Source organism: Tubulanus polymorphus, chromosome 1 (assembly GCF_964204645.1).
Source record: "Tubulanus polymorphus chromosome 1, tnTubPoly1.2, whole genome shotgun sequence".
Lineage (NCBI taxonomy): Eukaryota > Metazoa > Nemertea > Palaeonemertea > Tubulaniformes > Tubulanidae > Tubulanus > Tubulanus polymorphus.
The window spans coordinates 30,463,803-30,485,282 of NC_134025.1; the positions used below are offsets into that span (position 1 = coordinate 30,463,803).

Here is a 21,480-nt window from a genome sequence, read left to right on the forward strand (position 1 = left end):
CCGGAATTTCGCAAATATCGAATAAAAATCGTTTTATTTGCCGTAAATTGAATACAAAATCGTCAAAGACTGTCGGTTTTTGGAAGCGAGAGTGATGCCGACCGAATTCCGACTACCCGTACGGCGCTACCAATGACGAACTTTCGCTGTCTATTTGTTAAGCGAATTTTCATTGGATAAACGCAAAAACCCTGTACAGGCTTTTTTACCCCCAAAAATCCGTTCACTAGAGGGCTCTAATGGTCAACCGTTTTTTTCTACTACCAGAACACCCTGGCCCCTGGGGTTGATATAAACATCTCAATATGTGAGTCAATCCACCCGGTCTCCTGTTCAATGCTCGAATCAAATTGTGTGGTTTGAAGAGAAAATTAATAGAACATTGACTGGACAATAGAAATTAGTATTTCTATAGCAATTTTCATTTAGAAAATTCCTGATATGGAATTTTAATTGCGTCATTGGAGAATCATTCAAAACTGTGTAAGTTCTTCGTTCAATATTAAGTGGGAAAATGCATCAAATCCAATCAAGTATAGGAACTTAAGGAGAAGGGTTAGCAATGAGAAAAAAAAAACAATATTCATCCCTAGTTGGCGTCGAACCTGGGTCGCAAGGTTCGAGGGTCCGCAGATCCGTACTACTACCCCACCTAGCGGCCGATCTCAGAACTAACCGGAAGTGTAATTAATCGTTCCAAGATCGTTTTTCTTTTTCGATTTTTTTCCAATTTACCCGGATATCCAAGTGATCCTAGTGGACAGAATGGAGACCCTGTTAGAACAACAGCGTCGCTATCACGAGGAGAGGGAAAGATTAATGGACGCTATGACTAAACAGATGCTGCATCCTTCTAAAACCGTACGTTTTCGTTTACCAATACAATTCAATTAAGATTTATTGCTACATTTCCTAATATTTTTTACGCGTTAACATTCGATTTATGTTCGTTTTTTAGCACCGAGAACACATAAATTCGGATCACATGTTAAAACAGTTACTTGATGTAAGTGAAATGACATGATTTGCTGTGGTCAGATTTGATTTATATTTGTTTTTATCTGCTCTGCTGCCATTCTGGCACTGCTTTTTTGCAGTTTTGTCATTGTCATTAATTAATAAGGGGTAAATAATTTATTTTCATTAGAGATATATGGAATCCACCACAGAACTTAAAGATCTTTACGATGATAAAGATGGGTAAGATCGATTACCGCGGATTGTCAGATCAAGTCTAACAGATTGTAAAATTGACATTTTCACGAATGATTTTCTATTTCTTGCAGATTAAGAAAAGAAGAAGTCCAGTCATTAAGTGGACCGAATGAATTCGCTGAATTCTATTCAAGATTAAAAGCGATAAAAGAATTTCACAGAAAACATCCGAATGAGGTAAAATATTGGATAAAACAGGGTGGCGCCACTTACCTGGAAATAAGGAAAAGTCACGGAATTTCCTTTTCTTTAAAAAAGTACGGGAATTTTGTAAAAAAAACGCTAAAGATGAGGGACTCGGGGAAATTTAAGATTGCTAGATAACTTGCGGCCACTATGTATAAACTTCAATGTGAATTTCATAATTTCTTCTCTTAATTTTACGATGATATCGATTGTTGTTCATAGATCAGTGTACCGATGTCTGTTGAATTTGAAGAGTTGAACAATATCAGAGAAAAACCATCGGAAGAATTTCAGAGTAAGTTACAGCTAGTCTATTTGAGGAACAGTTTATTCTAGAACGGACTATATTCAAAAGATTTGATTTTTAGATATGGTTGATTTCACCGATGAAGAAGGTTACGGCAAATACCTCGATATGCATGAGTGTTACGAACGCTTTATCAATCTGAAAGGAATGGAGGTAATTTATAACTAACCAATTGGTTTTATAGGTCTCTATCGATCAACAGTCAGTTGCTCAAAAGGTCAACCACTTGAGGAACTCTCCTGAGTTCAGAGTTAACTCTAACTCACAACTGTGGAACTGGATCCTGAGTTATCTGTAACTCACAACAGTGGAACTGGATCCCGAGTTCTGTGTCTCGAACTCACAACTGTGGAACTGGATCCTGAGTTCTGAGTTATCTGTAACTCACAACAGTGGAACTGGATCCCGAGTTCTGAGTTATCTGTAACTCACAACAGTGGAACTGGATCCCGAGTTCTGAGTCTCGAACTCACAACAGTGGAACTGGATCCTGAGTTCTGAGTTATCTGTAACTCACAACAGTGGAACTGGATCCAGAGTTCTGAGTCTCGAACTCACAACAGTGGAACTGGATCTCGAGTTCTGAGTCTCGAACTCACAACAGTGGAACTGGATCCTGAGTTCTGAGTTATCTGTAACTCACAACTATAAGATCCAGTTCTTCCATTGTGTTAAGATTTGACACTTGAATCAAAACGTTCGAGATTAACTACTTTCAATAGTGGCAAATCTCAATTCACAACTGTCAGGAATCAGATCCAGGTTTTTTATCGCTCTTATTGTATCTTTCTGTTTTTTTTTTTTCTTACAGAAAATTGATTATCTGAAATATTTGTCGACGTTTGATCAATTATTTGATATCGCGAAGGATCGTAAGAATGCGGCGTATCGTAGTTATTTACACATGTTACTCGAGTATCTACAGAATTACTGTCACCGCGTGAAACCATTGTTAGACGTCGGCGAGGAGATCGAGAAAATACGTGACGAATTCGAAGATCAATGGACGGATGGTAGTTTTCCGGGATGGCCGGTAAGTTTAGACGATTCCTGCAAACCCTCACACAATCAACTTATGATCAGTTAAATCTGGATGATCAGATTTTCCATGCATGCTCAGAAAATGTCTATATCTTTGACTCGAGGTTCAGGCAAAAGCTAATTTATTTTCAAATAAAAGTGCCTGGGGTCCAGGGCCCAGTTTCACAAAAAGGTTTATCTCTTAAATCGATTTAATTTCTTCACTAGTTCAGTTTATCTTAAATCGATTTAGGCCTTAATCCTTTTTGTGAAACTGGGTCCTGGCGTTGGTAGTTTTAGTAGTTTTAAATTTTTTCATTTTTCAATCTTATGTGAAGTGCATAGATTACTATCTAGAAAATGCGCTATATCCACGAAAATAAATCCTCATTATTAGATAGTCTGATGGGTACAGACACCCGAATTTGACTCTAATTTGGCTTCAAGAGGTTTGTTTAATATAAGTGTTTGTTTGATTATAGAAAGAAGCGAGTGGTGCTCTTCAACACGTCGGAGCTCATCTCGATCTGTCGGCGTTTTCTTCATGGGAAGAATTAGCGTCATTAGGTTTGGATAGATTGAAATCGGCTCTGATGGCTCTCAATGTAAAATGTGGCGGGTAAGAATTCAAATTTTTTCAACCAATTGAAATGACAAAAGTATCATATGAATTTAAGACATTTTAGTTGTATTCGTTTAATAACTTCAGAACATTGGAAGAACGTTCACAAAGACTGTTCGGAACTAAAGGAAAAAGATTAGAAGATTTGGATGTGTCGATGTTCGCTAAATCTAAACCTGGAAAAGCCGGAAAAACCAGGTCAGTTTCTCTACTTTTGAGAAAAAAGTTTCTAAAAAAAACTTAAATATTCTAATGACGCTGATGAGTTTATGGTGTTTGAATGATGTTTGACAGGGATTCTGAACGACACAAAGAAATAGCGTTTCTGGAATGTCAAGTTTACCGATTGTCAGAAATCCTATCGGAACAGCGGGCTTCAACGCGAGACAATGTGCAACGTAAACAAGCGCGAACCGGAGAGGAAAGAGACGAATCAGACGAGGAACATTTCAGCGATGATGATTCGGATGACGACGAAAATGATATTCCTTATAATCCGAAAAATTTACCCCTCGGTTGGGACGGCAAGGTAGGACGACCTCACATCTTTATATATAAAACATCCCTAGTTGTGGAAGTTGAATTTATGAATATTATGATTTTCGATTTCAGCCAATTCCGTACTGGTTATACAAACTTCATGGGTTGAATATAAACTATAGTTGCGAGATATGCGGTAATTATACGTACAGGGGACCTAAAGCATTCCAGAGACATTTCGCTGTAAGTTCACAGTTCATCAACCATCGGTTTATTTAACAAGAGAAAACTAGCTGCAGTTGTCGTAGCTAGGATGAACATCTTAATATCTAAATGACGACTTAACTGAGTTGGATGAAGTCAGATCTGACTTGAGTGGAATTAGCTAGTCTGTTAACTGAATAATAATATTGATATTAATTTTGAAGGAATGGCGCCACGCTCACGGTATGAGATGTTTAGGAATTCCCAATACGGCTCATTTCGCTAATGTCACATTGATCGAAGATGCTGTGGCATGTGAGTATAATACGCGTACCGACATTTTTGATCAGATTCGAGAATGAATCGATTTTGACTTAATAAAAAATGTTTTACGTTTCAGTGTGGCAGAAAATTAAGTCGGCTAAAGAAGATGAAAGATGGAGACCAGATACTGAGGTAAGGGATCCACTTCCTCTCAAATCATCAGTCAGATCACTGGTATTCGGACTTAACAAAATGCCACTACTCGTTATGCACTAAGATTTTCTAAAAACAGCTCTTAAATAATGTTTCTAATTGATGTTTTTCTAGGAGGAATTCGAAGACTCAGCTGGAAATGTTGTCACAAAGAAAACATACGATGATTTGAAGAGACAAGGACTTCTTTGAGTTAGAATGTTAACGAATAAATGTTCACTAATCACAGTGAATTATAGCATTTAAATTAATTATTGTAAATAAACTTTTTACACAACAACTCGTTCTTCGTCGTTTTAGAATAACACGGTTTCAAATTTCCGAAATTCTCTCCAAGTTCCAGCATCATTGAGCAAAAAGGAATCAACATTGCTTCATAAAATATATTTGAATATATAAATCTACCAGCTACAATCGGATTGTGAAAACATGAAATACAACCAAAATCAAATAGACTAGAATTATTCATTGTTTATAAATAAAAAATGTTACAAGGTGAACAAATAAAATGCGTGCACTACACATCGACGCAGTGTTTGAATACAGGGACAGTCTAGTTGAGTCAGTTTAAGGAATGTAAATACATTGAGCTGAACGTTGAAGAACACGGTTCTAGCAGATCGGAAAAATCAGGGAATTTGAATTTTTGCCGACGAGTGGCACAAGGAACCTCTGATCAGAAACAACCTCCAGTGAGGATACTATAATTCAATCGGGGAATTTTTTATCTAAGTTCAGGGACATGGATTCCCTGATCTGTAAGAACCCTGTTAGTAGCACATACAGTAGCACTTGATTATATAAGAAAAAGTGAATTATTCAATAAATATAAATATTGCTTATGAAAGAGGTGAGTTAAGTATATATTTCAAATGTAAATAGGTGTAAATTCTCGAGTGAAGAATTCCCTGTCATTTCTATTTATAGCTCATCTCTGATCCGAGCTGCTGCTTCTGCTGCTGCCTTCATTTCATGAGGATCTTCAGTTTTATCAATGATTTTCTCGGCATCGTCGAGATCTTTCTGTGAAGCACTCAGTATAGCACCGTATTGCATCAGCTGCGATTTGAAATCCTCTCCAACCTATAAATAGTAAATATTACACGTCAAAATTGATCTATTGATTAGAGACACGAAGAACCCTGATTAAACAACATGATAAATAATGAACACACATCAGTATATTAAACCAAGAAGATACAAGAATTAAAAATTCTAGGTGAATTATGTTGATGATTTATCTGAATGATTGATGACTTATATTTATAAATTGAATTGCAAATACAAATTAGGACTGAAAAATAGTGATGGGTTTTGACTGTACAGTAAAAGTCCATGAAACCATCCTTTCTTTCTACCAGTGCTCGCTTTAATAGCAAATCTATCTCAAATTCAATGAAAATACACCAAATTTGTTAAATGGTCTCTCTTGGTCCCAATGGTGGCGTTATAACAGACTTTATTTTTAAAGAACTAGCCTCGTTACCTGTGTGTTATCCAGGTTATAGGCTTCATTCAACGTTATGTAACCATCTCCATCTGTATCCGCGATTTGGAAGGCTAGATTTATATGTCTCTTGTAACCGATTCCAATAACTGATGACAAAAACAATTCATCCTAAAACATCAGAAATATACCAGCATCACAACACGTGATTATCACAATTTGAAGCTAGAAATTGCAGAACCCAATTCCACAGTTTAGAGAAACTCATCGAAAATGAACTGATTTCTACACAAACTATGGAACTAGACCCAGGACCTAGTTCTCTGGTTCTCATGACTAAGAATTTGAATCTGAACTGAAATTTTTCTAATTTTCAAGAATCGAATCTAATTGACAACTGATATATGTTTATATGTTCATTACCTCAACAAGGATGTTCATGAATTTCTCGTAGGTTAATTTTCTACTCGGTAATTGTCGTATTCGGTCCTTCATCGCAGATCTGAAATAAACATCACATACAAGTCACATCCACAGAGATAATAGGATCATTATCAAAATGTAAGAATTTTACTCACATAACTTCGAAAGGCATATCATCTTGATGCGAGAAACCAGGAAATTCAACTTGATCCATAGTAGTCATTTTATCAGGAATTTTATCACAGTGTTCAATATCAGTGATTGTTTGTATTATTTCATGAGTCCACCAGACATTCACAGCAATATTACTACCAAACGAATTCACTTGATGAATCCTGCAAAATTTCACTAGATTTATATAAAAAACAAGTGATAAATAGAATAGAAAAGATGTTTGGAGGTGAAACCTACCATTTATAAGGTATAAACATACAGTCCCCAGCCGATAAATGAACATGATAAAATTCAACTTCATTCATCTTTTTGTATTTAGTGAAATCAACCCTGAAATATAGAATAATATACACAGCTGGAACTATAGCTCTCAATATATTCACCATTTAGAAGTGATGTCTAATTAAAGGTTTGGTGTGAGGGTTAGGGTTGAAGTGTGGACAAACAGTTTTTAAAAGTGAGTTGATAAAATGTCTAATGTCCAGTGTTTGTAGTTCATTTTCAATTAAAAATTTCTCAGGTGAAATTCTGAACACAAGTGAAGGGTGGACGATCAGTTTTTTAAAGTGAGCTGATAGAAAGTCTAATGTCTGGTGCGAGTCAGTTCAGTCTGAGGTAAAGGACTGACTAATGACATACTTATCAACATCAATAGATGAATAAGCTCCCTCAGGATGATCCATTGGAACATGTTCCGCATATTTATTCGGATCAACGATCACAAATTTCTTCTCGCCACGATACAAACATAAAATATTATCAGCGTTATCAGTGTGTACTACAGATTTAGTACCGCCGCTGCTGAACCACATTATCTATAAATACAATACAATCATCGTTCATTACATGTAATTCAGTAAGAAATGTAAATAAAAAGATCCGGTTAGGCATTTGAATTTTAAAAAAATCTTATTTAAAAGAGGAAGCATATAAGTATCACCCGTATATAAAACTGCAAGCAGAAGTCTTTTGTTAAATGAAATCAGGAAAAAACTGAAAGCACTTGAATTAACTGAGATTTACAACAATGAATGAAATGCTAGTTGTTTATATATTGAGAAATAAAAAATAACCAATACATGAGATGCTTATTGTTAATAAAATTAGATGATGAAATAGAATTGCTGACAGGATAGGGGTTCAATGAGGAAGAGCATCCACTGGTATCAATAGGGATTGATCGGGTTCTAATAGGAAGAGGTGATCAATAGCGATTGATCGGGTTCTAATAGGAAGAGGTGATCAATAGCAATGGATCGGGTTCTAATACTTACAGCTGTTACGATGTGTTTGAGTAGTTTTTCACATTGAAGCGGAGGAGGCACAAATACATCTTTACTAAAACAGATAAAATTCAAATGTCACTTTACGATCTTAACAAAACAGATTCTGCTTGCAATGAATAACACTGATCTGGATCCAGTTTCACAAAAAAGGAAGAATATTAGAAATTTTTAGCTGTTATTGGTTACTTCATATTATTTCTTATTCCACTGAGGAAAACAATTCAAACTTCACCGTTTTAGGCATAAAGTTCTTCAGTGAAACTGCACCCCATGGGTGAACTCAACTATGACACCGGTCTCTGTGAAACATACCCCAAATAATCAGGAATATCATGAACCATGTATTTATCTGTGTTATTATAATTTCGCACCCATTCTTGAAAATGCATTTCCGCAGTCGGTTGTAATCGATCTTCCTTCTTACGCTGTTCGATATTCACTTTAGCCTCTTTTGGGATATTCATCGATAGGAAATATTCATCTGTCCATAAATCATAAGCGGGCGAAACTTTAGCAGCATTTCTCATCACTAACGGTATATTCTTTTTAGCGTAATTATCTACGAGAACTGAACTCTTCGGCCAACCGTCAATTTCATCCATTTTCATCTTCTTTCCGCAACAACCAAATGGTTTCATATGTCCAGAATCATCGTCACTACTACTGCTGCTATCATCAGCTAAAGTCAAACTTAACTTCAAACACACAGCAATCAACAATGATATCAAGTAGGTCTCATTCATGTTGATGTGGACGCTGTAATTAGACAAGAGAAAACATAAAAGCCACTTTCACTTACCACATTATTAGAACATTTCTTCATCTCAAGCAAACTTTATTGTACATGGATATTATGGTGATGCTGCATTTGTAAATTACATCGCCCCCACTAATAAGGATAATCGGCTAATAAAATATATTCCAACGGATAATAGGATAATGATATTATTAGGGATAAACTGCCTACGCAAACATGTTGCCGAACACAGTCAAATGCCGAAATGATGATCTACTGAACAAACAACTTTTTTACCGAAAAACTTCCTTATTTGAATATATCAACCTACCTTGCTCAGTTTGAAAGTACAATCTCTCTCTATGACATCGAACTGACAGTGTGTGAATGTATTGTGTACTGTCATCAGCTATACGCTACAAACCAGGACGTAATTAAATATATTTGAACAGTCCGTCCCGGCCCGATCATTTCGTAGAATAAAAACAGAATTGAATTGAATGTCTCAGGTGACGTGAGAGAACCTGCGCCGTAGCGAGACATCCGAGCAGACTATCCGTGAGAGAACCTGCGCCGTGGTGAGACACCTGAGTAAGATGAAAACTTCTATATTATAAATGAAGAAATCCCACACTTCGAATTTGAAATTATACTATCAAATTTATTATTACGAAACCACAACGTTTCGGCTGTTGACTAACAGCCATCAACAGGTGGAGAAGTGTGGGATTTCTTCATTTATCTACAGTTTACACGGATTATAGTGTTTATTTGACAACTTCTATATTATGTTTAGAAAAAGTTAAAGAGTAAATAAGTAGCACTTATCGGCCGTGAAAAACAAGCACAATTCAGGGCATTAATAAAGTTTTTTTCAATCTACAATACATGTAGTTGTGGAAGTACGCAAGAGCACAGTCTGGCATGGCATTTGCGCACAGGCATTCAAAGCCAATGGCAAGGCTACAACTGACCGGCTGAAATTGGTTGTCAATTGCTTTGGAAGCTTCAAATCCGCTGGAATATTGACTAGACAAGTGGAAAAACCAGAAATATTGATGATAAAATGATACGTTTTATTTTTACGACTAATGAAGAGATAACACTCCTAGCATTGATACATACACAACTTACATTCAGCTTTTATAACAATTATCTAAATTAGCTTACTACTCAAAGCCTGATAGTAGACTTGATTTTTAATTAAATGCAGCTGAACTAAAATCAAAGGCAAATATATCAAAAAGTTAACAATTCTGGCTACAGGACTCGACAAGTATAGGGTACTCAATTGCAAGTATGTAGCCTATCCTTTGTGGTGGATAAATTAGTTATGTTGGTTGTTACTGCTACAAATAAAGCTGAAGTGTACACGAGGGGCCTCCTTTTCTCAAGGTATTCACGGTAAGGCAGGCACCCAAAATTGAGTACACATTAGAACTACACTTGAAAACGAGTATACTTATTGATAAATACACACACGCAGTTGTGACACTAACTAGAATTAGGTACATTTCAATAAATTTACCGGAAGGGTGTAGCAAATTGTACCAACTGTACAAGATTAGTATAAACATCATGCAATCAGAGGAATCGATGAACCATCACTAATATTTACATTCTCAGGAAACTATTTGTGCACTCAACATGTACCGTAAATAGCATGGATCACCAGAGACCGATCTCTTTATATACAAGAATTGACACTTATTTCTTCATCAAATCCTAATAAAATGTATGTACATTCTTATATTCATCTGTATACTATTTCAGGAAAGGCAAAAATTGTAGGCAAACTACTGACAGTTCACTAAATACTAAACAACATTTGAAACCTGCATTTTTCATGCAATTTATTCTTAAAAATATAAAACTTGAAAGGTTCTTAATAGAGCTCAGAAGCGATAATTTTTTAAACAACTTGCTACCATGAATTGATGCAAAGTTGCTGAGCTATTATATTTGCGTTTGAATTATAAGAGTAAGTTAGTAACCTTTATAGAATGATGAATCTTTGAATTGATTCAAATTGTATTTGATTCTTAATAAACACAGAAATGAATTGGTGAATCGCAGAATAGCTAGCCACATTATTACATCATGGTCTCAATACTTCTTGTTAAAGACTAACAACAATAATGAATGACATTAAATATGAAAACAAACCATAAACAGAAACGTATCACAAATAGTGAAAGTAGAAGTACGGTAAGCTACCCTAGAGAACAGTTTGTTCTATCGATCAGATATTTCACAATTCACTTACATTAAACAGAGACACAGTTTTTTTACTATAGGTTAACTACGATCAGACGCTAGTTTCAACCGGTTCTGAAACGATAGTTATTTTTGGACTACCAGTCGGACTACGTGGCACTTGTATTGTATTATTACTATCTCCAGCTCCACCGCTATCAACTCCTTGTTTTAAATCCTGAAATTATATCACTATATGACAGTTTCTAGTTACTTGATTTGAACATGCAAACTCCAAACAGATTATTTCTATGCAAACCAGTTCAATCCGGATTTTGATCATTCTCATCAATTCATATGAATTCTATATTTCAAAAGGTTCACTACCCGGAGAAGTGTCCTACAGTGGAACCTCGTTACAATAAACTTCATCCCATCAGAAAATCTGATCCGACCTTAAAACCGATACATTAATTTGGTATAATATTATTCAGTTGAATCTGTTAAATCTATTTGAGACAAAACCCTAGGTTTCTCACATCTGATAAATTATTATTATAACGAGGTTCCATTAAATACTCGGTAATCTTAACAATGCAGGGTCGAATCCAGATTAAACAGGTTTTACGATACTGTATCAATTTTCATAGATGATTTCTACCTGAGGATTGATGATAGGTATAGCTGTTTTAGGTCGTCGAACTGGAGACCGATTCGGACTTATCTGAGGCTGTATTTCAGGATTGAAATACGTAGTTCCACCGCGATGATACAGTTCTTGACCCGGCCCCTAAAATATCAATTATCTATATTTAGTAAAGAAATATTCATTTTTGCTTCAAAATAGTTGTTTAAGATTCGTAGCTTCCATTGCCGAATATACAATTCCATGAACTCTTGAAATCAAATTCTATGACTTAACGTCATCAATTTTCAGTCATACAAATACCGTTTGGTCAAACTATTTTGTCTACTACATGACCTCGATATTTTATGAAAATAGAATCAGCTACTGGTACCTGTGCGATGACTTGTTGTGCAGCTGTCTGTTGCTGTGTTTGTGGTATAGGCACCGCTGGTAGTGGTACAGCCGGGAGACCGGGTGGTGGTCCGGAGGGTACCGACATTTGCCCGACTAGTTGATAATGAGTGGGTGTATAACCCATGATTGGCGCGAACTGCCCGGGTATAACAGCTCCTCCCTGCGTGGCTGTGGTCTGTGCGAGAATATGTGGTGGTGGTTGCGTAGGGAGAGCGGGTGTACCAGTTGATACAACTGAAATACATCAGAGTTTATTAAAAACTTGCTGTGAAATTCAAGCACGAGATTTTCAACAGTGAAACCTCTCTTTATCCATATCTATCACGACTGAATTTTATGAGAAATTGAAAATACACTATACACTCAAATTTACTAAAGTCATCATTGTAAAGAACATGTTAACAATCTTCATTTTAATAAATTTCATCATATGAAATTCTATTGTGGGACTCATGCTCAAGTCATCACAGGATAATTCCAATTCTTTAGTCTCGATTCTGTTGATTAAGCGCAAGTCATCAAATGTTCATTCAAACCACGACTGACATCATCGTATCATACACCAGGTGGACGAAATAACATCCGATTAAACCAAAATCAGAATTAGAGATAGAATAGCTGTAGTAATTACCTGGGTAAGCGATCATACCGGTGGGTGGAAATGTAGCGGCGTCTTGTTGAGATGAAGAGGGAGGAGGAACAGTGAACATAGCAGCTGATGGTGGTTGCGGAGGGGTTGGGTAACCTGAATCAAATAAATACCAACACCTTTATATAAAACAGTCATAGATAATACACACAGTAAACTGATTTTGCCTCGGAGCCGAGTACTTCGGAGTATCGCATGCCTAGAACACACGGCATTCTAAACTGTCTTAGTCTTGATTCATGAAAAATGGTTCTTTGAAAATACATGATGAAAGAATTTCTGAATGAAAATTTTCAGAATTTGACTTCGATAATGAGTTGAATTATGCAGGTTTTTGAGGGACTGTAGGAACACTAAACAATGACTCACTGTCACTCCCACTGCCCTGCAGGAATTGACTCGTGTCAGACGGAATATTTCATTGTTCCCACGAGATACGAGGCAATCGTGCAGTTTACCGTATGATGTCATACTTACCAGTTCCGTAATACGCCATTTGTTCTTGAGGCGTAAAATTCATCTCAGCTAAATTTCTCTGACGTTGTGTAGAATAACGCTTCGATCGAGGTTGATTTTCCGTCTTCGACCGAGAACGATCTTCAACATCGGTGGCGCCACCTTCCATAAATACAAACAAACAGTTATACTGTCGAACATAGAACATTTTCCTTACAGGACGGCCACTTTCCGACAATTTACAAATTAATAACCTCGAGTTTTCTAGATCCACCCTATATCCGGTCTATAGAGGGGAATGTAACTGATAAATACCTGTTTTTGAGTCGGTCTCTTGAATTGATAACTCGTCGACTTGTTGCGATAATTTATTCTCGATGTTAAAACTTGACGACGTCGTCGCCGCTGACGATGTTTCAGCGTCTTGTATTCGTGTTTTACCGATTGTTCGAACTCGTCTGTCTCGCGAGTACGATTTCTTCTCGACCTCGCCACCAGATGGCGACGCTGATCTAGTCTCGCGTATAGTCGCAGCAGATGACGTGTTTTTGACTGATTGTTCGTTATTTCTGTTACCGCTGCTCGCAGCCGCCGCGTTGTTACCGTCCGTATTCCTGTAATTACTATTCGTCCATTGTTTCGTTATTTTAGGCGCTACGTTTTCTCTAGGTATAGATTTCGCTCTCTCATTATTCTGATAACGCCCCGGTCCGGATCTCGGCTGCTGTTGATGACTCTCGTAATTTCTATTGTTGTTTGATTTATAATTCTGCTGTGAATTCATCGTATTATTAAAACGTTCAGATCGATTATTATAACCCGATCCTTCAGACGAACCTCCCCCGAGTTGAGGATAGTTCTCGTGATCATTCGCTACAATATCTCCGGTACTATCGGTGTTACTATTAGGAGAATGTTTCTCTTTAAAGTCGGTGTAACTGCGTCTGCCTCGACCTCGCCCGAATCGACCTCGATTATACCCGCGACCCGAATACTGACGCTGTCCTTCTTCATCGACGAAATCAGAAAGTCGAGTTTCTCGTTTTCCGCGTCTACAAAATATCAATTATCAAAATCTTAAACTACACGAAATCCCACAATAAATATATATTCTCGTTTATAGAAATTTCTCGTTTCGGCTGAATATTCATCGTGGGATTTCTCGCATTTATTCATCATACACGGATATCGTGTTTTCTTCCCGACTCTACATGAAATATACCATATAAGATCTAAGAGGAGTTGTTCGTGCAAAATTCACATCACTTTTCTAAATACCGAACTAACCTCTGTCCACCTGCTCCTCGTCTACCCCTCCTACTGTTCTCCGGTGGATGATCATAGGCACGAATATCGTAACCATAAACAGCGATTAATTCTTCACGTGATTTCGGAGACTGCATTCCATCGTCATATTTATCATGAAGCCATTTATCATCTTCTTTCCATAGTTTCTTTTTCGTAGTAGCACTACTGTAACCACAACACAATTCATCTTTAAACACAGACTACAAATTTCACATATTTTCAGCACAAAGCAGGTAAGGTATATTCAGTAAGTTTCCATTGACACTTTTTGTCCAGTTGTTAGAACAGCCCAGGGTTCCTATTGATCAGTTATTTCTGATTATAAGGAGTTTTAAAGGAGAAAATGTAGTAAAATTTCGAGGAAGTCTCCGCAGTTTTGGGCATTTTGCTCAAATCAAAGGAGTTTCAAGCACCTTTAAAAAAGCATTTTCCATTTAGAAGGAGTTTTTAAGGAATCAAGGAGTCATATGGCAACTGCGCGACGAAAGGACACTTTTTGTGTTTACCTCGGTTCTGGTTCTTTTTTTTCTGTCTCTATTTGCGCGTCTGTTTTTTCTGGTGATCCGGTATCGTCTAATCTCATATCGTGCTCGTAAAACGCTCCTTTCCTCGGAACATACGCCGGATTCTTTCTGTCTTCGTCATCATCTAATTTATCACGATTCTCGTCCGGCTGTTCCTTAAAATTCATAATTATCATTTATTTACTTATCATTTATGCAACATAAGTCCTAATTCGATATAATTTCATTCATGAATTAAAAGGGCTCAAGGTAGGAACTATGCACAATACTGCAGTGGAATTTTCCAAAATTTCAAGTATGAAACTAACGACACTGAAATGGTTCACTTGAACGTAGTTCATCAATATCTTAAGGATGGCGCTTTTGGGTTAATGATAAAATCTATGAGAACCTGTCCATCGCCGCTTTGCCTCTCCTCATCAACCCATCCGTCATCTTCATACTCCCCTCCTCCATCACCCTCTACTGCAGCCGTATCATCAGTTTCATCTTCGCTTTCATCTTCCTCATCATCATCATCATCTGTCTCCTCTTCACTGTCTGTTTCATCTTCATCAGTCTATATAAAATAAATACAACATCATGCATTTTAGTTCATCAGTCAAAGCAAAAGTTTCCATTGATATCGGTATTTTACCTACCTGATCCTCCTCAGCACTTTCATACTCAGAGTTTTCAGCTTCTAGAATTAACAATTCTCATGAAAAATAATAATCATTATTAATCATTTAGCGTCAAATCAAATTTTGAAATTTAGATGATTTAGGTCGAGACGAATGACAAGTTAGACTTACCTTCTGTAGCTCCTGGGCCTGGAGTCGCGTTAGTGGTTGTGGAATCAGTCTGAAAGTATCAATTTAAAGTCGTTAATGGATTTACTCAGTGGTTATCGAGCGAGCGGTGAGTGGCCCGTGGTACTGCGGCACTCTGATTCAGTACACACACAAACATACGACGGACGGCCGGTCGGCCACACGCTCTCTCTATTTCTATCTCTATTCCACGCGTCACTTTTCATCGACAAATTCTTTAAATTCAACCAGGTTTTTAACACCAATTCGCGGATATTTCAATAATTTTACCGGAGTTGTAGATATCTTCACTTTTTCTGTATCCTCCTCTGAATCTGTCTCGCTATTTTTCTTCGCTCGTCTTCTTCTCTCCGCCATTTTTCCTATTAACGATTTCGACGCCCTCTATCGAGGAAGTGGCAACTGGCACGCGAGGTTTCTGTTTTTTTTTTCGTAATATGGCATTTCATTAATATTACGTAAACGATTCTTGTCTTGTTTTGGTATTATAGTATTGACTTTTCTTTTCTTTGTGGGTTTATTATCTCAGTGAGCAATAAATTCTAACTTGAATTAATTTTCAATTCAATAATCCGAGTAAATTATGGAAGCCCTGAGACGACATTGCCAGTTGCTAGTTGCCAGTTGCCAAATGCTTCTTGTTTGCTAGCTTTCCTTGCTTGCTTGAGTACCTATTCTGTCTTCGAAAAGAAAGGCTCAAATAAATTTTTCCCCTTACCAATCTTATCCATAAACAAACATTTACATGAACGCCATTAAAATATTTTGGAAAAAAACAGATAAGTTATCATTTTAAGACTGAAAGCAAGAAACGAAATTCTTAATATGGACTAGTTCCTAGATTTACATGATGACACCGTTTAATCCAGTATCATAATTAAAGAAAGAAATTTGGGTTTTTTAAATGAAGTTGGGGGTTTTATTATTCGATCATGCACTCAATCCACTCGCGTCGGATCTGGGACCGCAAAGACGTGGGACTCTGGAATTCGATATCGTTGAGCTGGGTAAGAGGCGCGTATTCAACCCGGCAGTGGAACATTTGATAAACTCATATGGACGTATAAACTACTTTACGTCCATGATAGTCTAGTACCTAGCCGTCGTTCCACAAACAAAAAACGGTTGTAGGGAATCTGAAACGAATATACGTAAACTGTGTTTTCGTCCAATTCCACGATCAGCAGAAAGGTGTCCGTGCTGGTCGACAAGTTGATACCGTGCGTATGTTTTAGAGAGACTATTAAAGAGGTGTGCTCTACTATCGGAAGCGATCCTTTGTCGAACGTGAATCCAGACGAGGAGAATACAAACTAATATAGTATATTTTCGATGACCTGTCGTGAATATTATTTATTGATGTATGTCAAAGCTCGCGACTCGCAGGTCGGCCTTTTCGTTGTAGTATCCGGAGCTCACGAACGACTGTCGGCTCTGTTCTGATCTGAACTGAACTGGACTTTCTGAACTATCTCAAAAATGTTAATTAGGTATTTATAAGTGATGACTAGAGTTGACACCTAACCCTAACCCTTCACCTTACCCTAAACCCTCTAGACCCTAACCCTAACCCTCTTGACCCGCTGGACCTTGCCCTCTGGACCCTTAAAATGCCGTTATATTGTTTTGTATATTAGCTATGTACTGTACCAAAAACTGAGAAATTCTCTATCAACATGGTACATTTTGCCTTATGCTCTCTTTATTCAAGGTCGTTGGCTGTGTTCACATATATTTTAAAAAATATTCAAATGAAATCACTTTTTCGGTTTAGAACCGCCGAAATCTGAATTAAAATGATGAAACACCTTTAACAACAATAAACGAAGAGGGCGTGATTTAAAGGAGCAACGGGTAAGATATTATTTTGATGAGTTTTTACAGTTTGAGGTGTTTCATGGATCTCCCTTCCGATCCCGGAGGCTAGACTGGTTACCGGTCTCTCTTCAATTAGAATGATTTGTTTGTCCCAAATTTTATCGCATATTGAATGGGACAGGCAATCAGTCTATCCCGGAGGCCAGCTGCCTGGGCTATACGCAGTCATGCTAAGTATCGCTAGATACAAGACTAAAACATAACGTTAATCTAATGATATGAGTTTATTATTTTCGTATAAAAATTAAAACAATCTTATCAAATAGCTGTATATTTAAAAATAAGATTTTTTGGGGATTGTTTCAGCTGTTTTCTTCTTTATCCCTTTTCTGTTGATTCTTTGATTTTCTTTTTGTTTTGATAAGCGACAGGATCTCGTACGCTTCTTGTATCTCCATGAATTTACGGGCGGCTTCGTCCTTTTTGATTGGATCGCGATGTCGATCCGGGTGCCAGGTTCGGGCCAGTTTACGATAGCGTTCGGTGATCTCTTTCTGCGTTGCTGTTGATGATAGTTCGAGCACCTGCAATTCAATTATCATTAATTAATCTATTTGTGTCAGAGGTTAGGTAAATTTTACAAATAAGAATTTGGATGCAATTATAGGCATTATTCCAACACATATTTTGCCTATAGCTCATTCTGATTGGTCATTTTGATTTTGCAAATGAGCATGGAGCATCAAAGAAATTAGTGAGAAACCAGGATTTGAACCCAAAATCATTGATTGTGTGCTAATATTAGTGCAGCATTCTACCATGAGACTATTGCTTACAATTCATAATTTTAACCCGAAATCTTAATCAGAGCCTTTTTTAACCACAGTTGTAAAAAATAAATTTTTCAAATTCTATGTATTTGTAAAATTACATTTCCGAAAATGATACTGCAGTATTGGCAAAATATCAACCTCTAAAGTATTCCTTACTTTATAAGCATTAGCCTCGCCCTCCGGATCAATACTCTTAACGAACTCCTCCCACAGACGATCAAACCCATGAGTCGTGTAGAATTGATACAGCTGTTTCAGCGTATCTTTAAGTTCCGTCCACATCGGCGACTTGAAGAAATACTGAATAGCGTCTTTTAGTTTAATAGTCTTTCCGTCGGTCGTGGTAACCGATGCATTGTGATAAAGCATCGAACTCCATAGCGATAAATAAACGATAGCGCAGAACGATAATATCGTTATTCTAGTAGAGATTCTGCGTTTTGTATACGGCGTTCGTCTCCATTCTTTACCCTTCCAGTTCGTGATTAAAGCACATATTAAAGACATCGTTGTGAAATCGAATTGATAAAAAAATATAAATATCGGTAAAGTTATGTACGCCCCGATCAGAGAACTTTTATATGAAGTCTTTTCTCTTCCAATATTTCCAACCACATAAACACCTGAAAATAGAAATAATACATTAACTTAGATTTATTGTTTTATGCATAGATGAACATGCAATAAATTGGCATAAAACAAAACAGTGAAAATTAACATAGGACATAATAAAAAGGGCATACATAGAATGATAGAAATAAATGTGCAAAGCCTCCTCAAAGCAGCATAATCTAATAGTAAAATTTATTAACCGAGTCATAAACAGACATAAGATTAGGCCAAAAAAAATTGATACCTTGTTTCTCCGCTCTGCTGAGCTTAAATGTTGACCCGGCCAGCCGCCTATCTACCCTATACATTACTTTTTTTTAAATTGTGATCAATTTCACCATAACAGACCCGGCCGCTATAGAAATGAACTGTTTACAAATTTTATCATATTTTACAAAAATGACCCGGCGCTGCGGAGAAACGAGGTATTATTTTTGTTTCGCCTTAATGAGGCTTTGAATATTATTGTATTGTATAGAAATATTCAACTATGATTATTCACAGGCTATGAATACATGTTGATTAACTGTTGTGTGGATTCTAAACAGGTGGTAATTGATTTATCAAAACTTGAACTAATAAGTGCTCTTAGTCAACCAGATGAGACCATCCTATTCTATTCCCACTGGTTAAAGTTTAGGTAATGGATATTTAGATGGTGACGCAGCATTAGAAAACTGGAATTGAATTACTAGGTTCTATCAAGATCGCAAAGAATTTCAGATTTAAAACACTTGGGTAACTACAGATTCCCTAGTTGGTTACCTAATTGTTGGCGGTAAGCTTTAGTAATCAGATAAGCATAAAATATAATTGTGGTTTGTGAAAATATCCGATTGTGAAATTAAACCATACAGGTCGTTTCCGACTTCAGATTCCCGTAATTCTTACCTAATGCTACAGCGCATGGAGTTATTGCAGTTATAAGAAGTTGAATTTCTGTACTAAGTTCCTCAGGTACTGAATATTTAACAATAAAACCAAATAAACTTCCGACAACCATTTCACCCAGAAATCTCGCGCTACTCGATGAAGGTTTTTTTCGATGTTTCATCGAAATTCTCAATTGTTCGAAATATTCCGGGTCGTCGTTCGCGTCGTTGACGTAGGTGGGAAGTCTGAACAAATCTCGAATCCATCCTAAACCGAATACGCCGCCAAACGTGCACCAGCTGACGAATGCGTGACTGTCCCTTCTCAAATACAGATGATGCAGACCGAATAGACCTCCTGTCAACCAGAATATATAAGCTAGAACTAAACTAGCCATGATCAGATCTCTGGCGGCTCTAGTATCTCAGCTGTCACACTGTTGTGTGTTGAAAAACCGCTTAACCCGGAAGCATTCGAATCTGGAGTTTCCCCGGCGCATGCGCTCTGGTTGTTTACACGTGTCGCGTGTATATCCATACACATGACGTCATATAGTGACGGCTATGGACTGCTGAGTATTGATCGACTCTAGTACACGCGTATGCCGCCGTGCTATACTATCGCGCACTGGGTGGGAATTCCAGACACGGAAGTGAAACTATAACCACGGTCTCTCCTCTCCTTTCGCAGGTTAATTGTCGATTGATAAATAAATGATGGATAGAAAACCCGGTCATCTGCCCAGAAATGTACAAACCGTGTCACAATCTCTTATGTGGATAAAGGTAAATAAAACACACGCTGTGCCATTTTACAACACGGTAAACACAATGTTTACTTCATTTTCCATTCATTTCAGTTGGTTGGAATCGGCAATTCTTGTTGTGGAAAAACATGTCTGATTAAGCATTTCTGTGAAAGTAAGGTCAGTTAGATTTGTTATTATAATTCTTTGTAGATTTTAAAATAATTTCATAGACAAATAACTGAAATGATTGAATGATTTTTGTTTAGTTCAATCAAGGCTATCAGCCGACAGTTGGTGTGGATTACGGTTTTAAAATACAAAATATCAAAGGATTAGATTGTAAGTATTTTATATTTGTGAATAAAATAAGATGAAGGTTTTTAATCAATAAGATTTCAATAGATTGTATTGTATTTTCAGTGAGAGTTCACCTGTGGGATTTATCGGGACAGTCAGAATATCTCGATGTTAGGAATGAATTATATTCTCAAACTGATGCCGTATTTCTCGTTTTCGATATCACGAATCAAGCTTCATTCGAGAATCTCGATCAGTGGTTGAGAGAAATAGTGAAATATGCGATGGGTCATGTCGCTCCGGAAATAGTAGTTGTCGGAAATAAAGTGAGTTTATTTCAAAATTTGACTAGAGCAACAATGGCTGCAGTTGATGTTTTAAACGATTGAATTATTTTCAGGTCGATCTGAAATCTAAGCGAGTTGTTTCCCTGACTGAGGCCAAAAAATGGGCATCATCTCATAAACTCCTGTAGGTCTTGCAGCACTTGTAAAATTATAGAATTTTAAATGATGCCAATTTATAACTAACGTTTCATCTTCTGTTTTTCAGTTATTATGAAACGTCGGCTTTGACCGGGGAAGGAATTGAAAAGATGTTTCACGAACTTCTAGAACGGGTCATCAGTAAGAAACACAACATCAAAATACCTAGTTAAATTATATACACTATCATTCGATCCGTCCAAATATTATTTTCATTTTATACAAATAAGAAATTTTATTGTTTATCGAA

The 21,480-nt window shown here is 36.9% G+C and overlaps 5 protein-coding genes across 8 annotated transcripts; 2 read left to right on the plus strand and 3 right to left on the minus strand.

Moving 5' to 3' along the window:
- The first annotated feature begins 670 nt into the window (after nt 1-670).
- LOC141908046 (splicing factor 3A subunit 3-like) lies at nt 671-4,791 on the plus strand. Its single transcript, XM_074797843.1, has 14 exons — nt 671-861; nt 959-1,006; nt 1,148-1,200; nt 1,287-1,392; nt 1,624-1,696; nt 1,770-1,861; nt 2,520-2,741; nt 3,211-3,347; nt 3,438-3,548; nt 3,645-3,879; nt 3,963-4,073; nt 4,259-4,349; nt 4,435-4,490; nt 4,626-4,791. The coding sequence occupies exons 1-14, from the start codon at nt 766-768 to the stop codon at nt 4,701-4,703; spliced, it is 1,509 nt and encodes a 502-aa protein (XP_074653944.1). The 5' UTR covers nt 671-765; the 3' UTR covers nt 4,704-4,791.
- A 127-nt stretch (nt 4,792-4,918) lies between these two features.
- Nucleotides 4,919-9,053, minus strand: LOC141910803 (tRNA wybutosine-synthesizing protein 5-like). The gene is made up of 9 exons (XM_074801628.1): nt 8,909-9,053; nt 8,154-8,597; nt 7,830-7,893; nt 7,195-7,370; nt 6,793-6,885; nt 6,537-6,716; nt 6,382-6,460; nt 5,998-6,129; nt 4,919-5,594 (listed from the first exon to the last, which is right to left on the minus strand). Exons 2-9 carry the CDS (start codon nt 8,582-8,584, stop codon nt 5,433-5,435), a joined length of 1,317 nt encoding a protein of 438 aa, XP_074657729.1. The 5' UTR covers nt 8,585-8,597; nt 8,909-9,053; the 3' UTR covers nt 4,919-5,432.
- Nucleotides 9,054-9,652: 599 nt separating this feature from the next.
- LOC141915109 (uncharacterized) lies at nt 9,653-15,936 on the minus strand. 2 transcript variants are annotated; one of them, XM_074806513.1, is made up of 12 exons: nt 15,835-15,936; nt 15,547-15,595; nt 15,394-15,434; nt 15,144-15,311; nt 14,735-14,907; nt 14,208-14,393; nt 13,236-13,972; nt 12,942-13,082; nt 12,447-12,560; nt 11,793-12,049; nt 11,435-11,563; nt 9,653-11,011 (listed from the first exon to the last, which is right to left on the minus strand). In XM_074806513.1, the coding sequence occupies exons 1-12, from the start codon at nt 15,919-15,921 to the stop codon at nt 10,886-10,888; spliced, it is 2,208 nt and encodes a 735-aa protein (XP_074662614.1). In that variant the 5' UTR covers nt 15,922-15,936; the 3' UTR covers nt 9,653-10,885. The 2 variants fall into 2 exon arrangements, with proteins under 2 accessions (XP_074662614.1, XP_074662615.1); XM_074806514.1 differs by lacking the exon at nt 12,447-12,560.
- Nucleotides 15,937-16,721: 785 nt separating this feature from the next.
- Nucleotides 16,722-21,454, plus strand: LOC141915127 (dnaJ homolog subfamily C member 27-like). 3 transcript variants are annotated; one of them, XM_074806541.1, is made up of 7 exons: nt 16,722-17,054; nt 20,391-20,485; nt 20,560-20,625; nt 20,715-20,787; nt 20,869-21,071; nt 21,146-21,216; nt 21,298-21,454. In XM_074806541.1, the coding sequence occupies exons 2-7, from the start codon at nt 20,414-20,416 to the stop codon at nt 21,401-21,403; spliced, it is 591 nt and encodes a 196-aa protein (XP_074662642.1). In that variant the 5' UTR covers nt 16,722-17,054; nt 20,391-20,413; the 3' UTR covers nt 21,404-21,454. The 3 variants fall into 3 exon arrangements, with proteins under 3 accessions (XP_074662642.1, XP_074662643.1, XP_074662644.1); XM_074806542.1 differs by lacking the exon at nt 16,722-17,054 and adding an exon at nt 17,284-17,418; XM_074806543.1 differs by lacking the exon at nt 16,722-17,054 and adding an exon at nt 19,584-19,605.
- On the minus strand, nt 17,669-20,254 carry LOC141902732 (dnaJ homolog subfamily C member 22-like). The gene is made up of 3 exons (XM_074790590.1): nt 19,719-20,254; nt 18,372-18,838; nt 17,669-17,966 (listed from the first exon to the last, which is right to left on the minus strand). The coding sequence occupies exons 1-3, from the start codon at nt 20,095-20,097 to the stop codon at nt 17,745-17,747; spliced, it is 1,068 nt and encodes a 355-aa protein (XP_074646691.1). The 5' UTR covers nt 20,098-20,254; the 3' UTR covers nt 17,669-17,744.
- Nucleotides 21,455-21,480: the final 26 nt, after the last annotated feature.

What these genes read in the sequence shown, in the direction of transcription:
- LOC141915127 (XM_074806541.1), top strand. Translation starts at nt 20,414, where the DNA reads ATGATGGATAGAAAACCCGGTCATCTGCCCAGAAATGTACAAACCGTG. An exon ending in AGCATTTCTGTGAAAGTAAG is followed by an intron (nt 20,626 to 20,714) that starts GTCAGTTAGATT and finishes ATTTTTGTTTAG; the next exon opens with TTCAATCAAGGCTATCAGCC. An exon ending in TAGTAGTTGTCGGAAATAAA is followed by an intron (nt 21,072 to 21,145) that starts GTGAGTTTATTT and finishes AATTATTTTCAG; the next exon opens with GTCGATCTGAAATCTAAGCG.
- LOC141902732 (XM_074790590.1), bottom strand. Translation starts at nt 20,097, where the DNA reads ATGGCTAGTTTAGTTCTAGCTTATATATTCTGGTTGACAGGAGGTCTA. An exon ending in TCCATGCGCTGTAGCATTAG is followed by an intron (nt 18,839 to 19,718) that starts GTAAGAATTACG and finishes TTCTATTTTCAG; the next exon opens with GTGTTTATGTGGTTGGAAAT. An exon ending in GCGAGGCTAATGCTTATAAA is followed by an intron (nt 17,967 to 18,371) that starts GTAAGGAATACT and finishes ATTGAATTGCAG; the next exon opens with GTGCTCGAACTATCATCAAC.
- LOC141910803 (XM_074801628.1), bottom strand. Translation starts at nt 8,584, where the DNA reads ATGAATGAGACCTACTTGATATCATTGTTGATTGCTGTGTGTTTGAAG. An exon ending in GATATTCCTGATTATTTGGG is followed by an intron (nt 7,894 to 8,153) that starts GTATGTTTCACA and finishes TATCTGTTTTAG; the next exon opens with TAAAGATGTATTTGTGCCTC. An exon ending in GATATGCCTTTCGAAGTTAT is followed by an intron (nt 6,461 to 6,536) that starts GTGAGTAAAATT and finishes TGTTTATTTCAG; the next exon opens with ATCTGCGATGAAGGACCGAA.
- LOC141915109 (XM_074806513.1), bottom strand. Translation starts at nt 15,921, where the DNA reads ATGGCGGAGAGAAGAAGACGAGCGAAGAAAAATAGCGAGACAGATTCA. An exon ending in CGAGGAGCAGGTGGACAGAG is followed by an intron (nt 13,973 to 14,207) that starts GTTAGTTCGGTA and finishes GATATTTTGTAG; the next exon opens with ACGCGGAAAACGAGAAACTC. An exon ending in CACAACAAGTCATCGCACAG is followed by an intron (nt 11,564 to 11,792) that starts GTACCAGTAGCT and finishes TTGATATTTTAG; the next exon opens with GGGCCGGGTCAAGAACTGTA.
- LOC141908046 (XM_074797843.1), top strand. Translation starts at nt 766, where the DNA reads ATGGAGACCCTGTTAGAACAACAGCGTCGCTATCACGAGGAGAGGGAA. An exon ending in ACAGAAAACATCCGAATGAG is followed by an intron (nt 1,393 to 1,623) that starts GTAAAATATTGG and finishes TGTTGTTCATAG; the next exon opens with ATCAGTGTACCGATGTCTGT. An exon ending in TCAATCTGAAAGGAATGGAG is followed by an intron (nt 1,862 to 2,519) that starts GTAATTTATAAC and finishes TTTTTCTTACAG; the next exon opens with AAAATTGATTATCTGAAATA.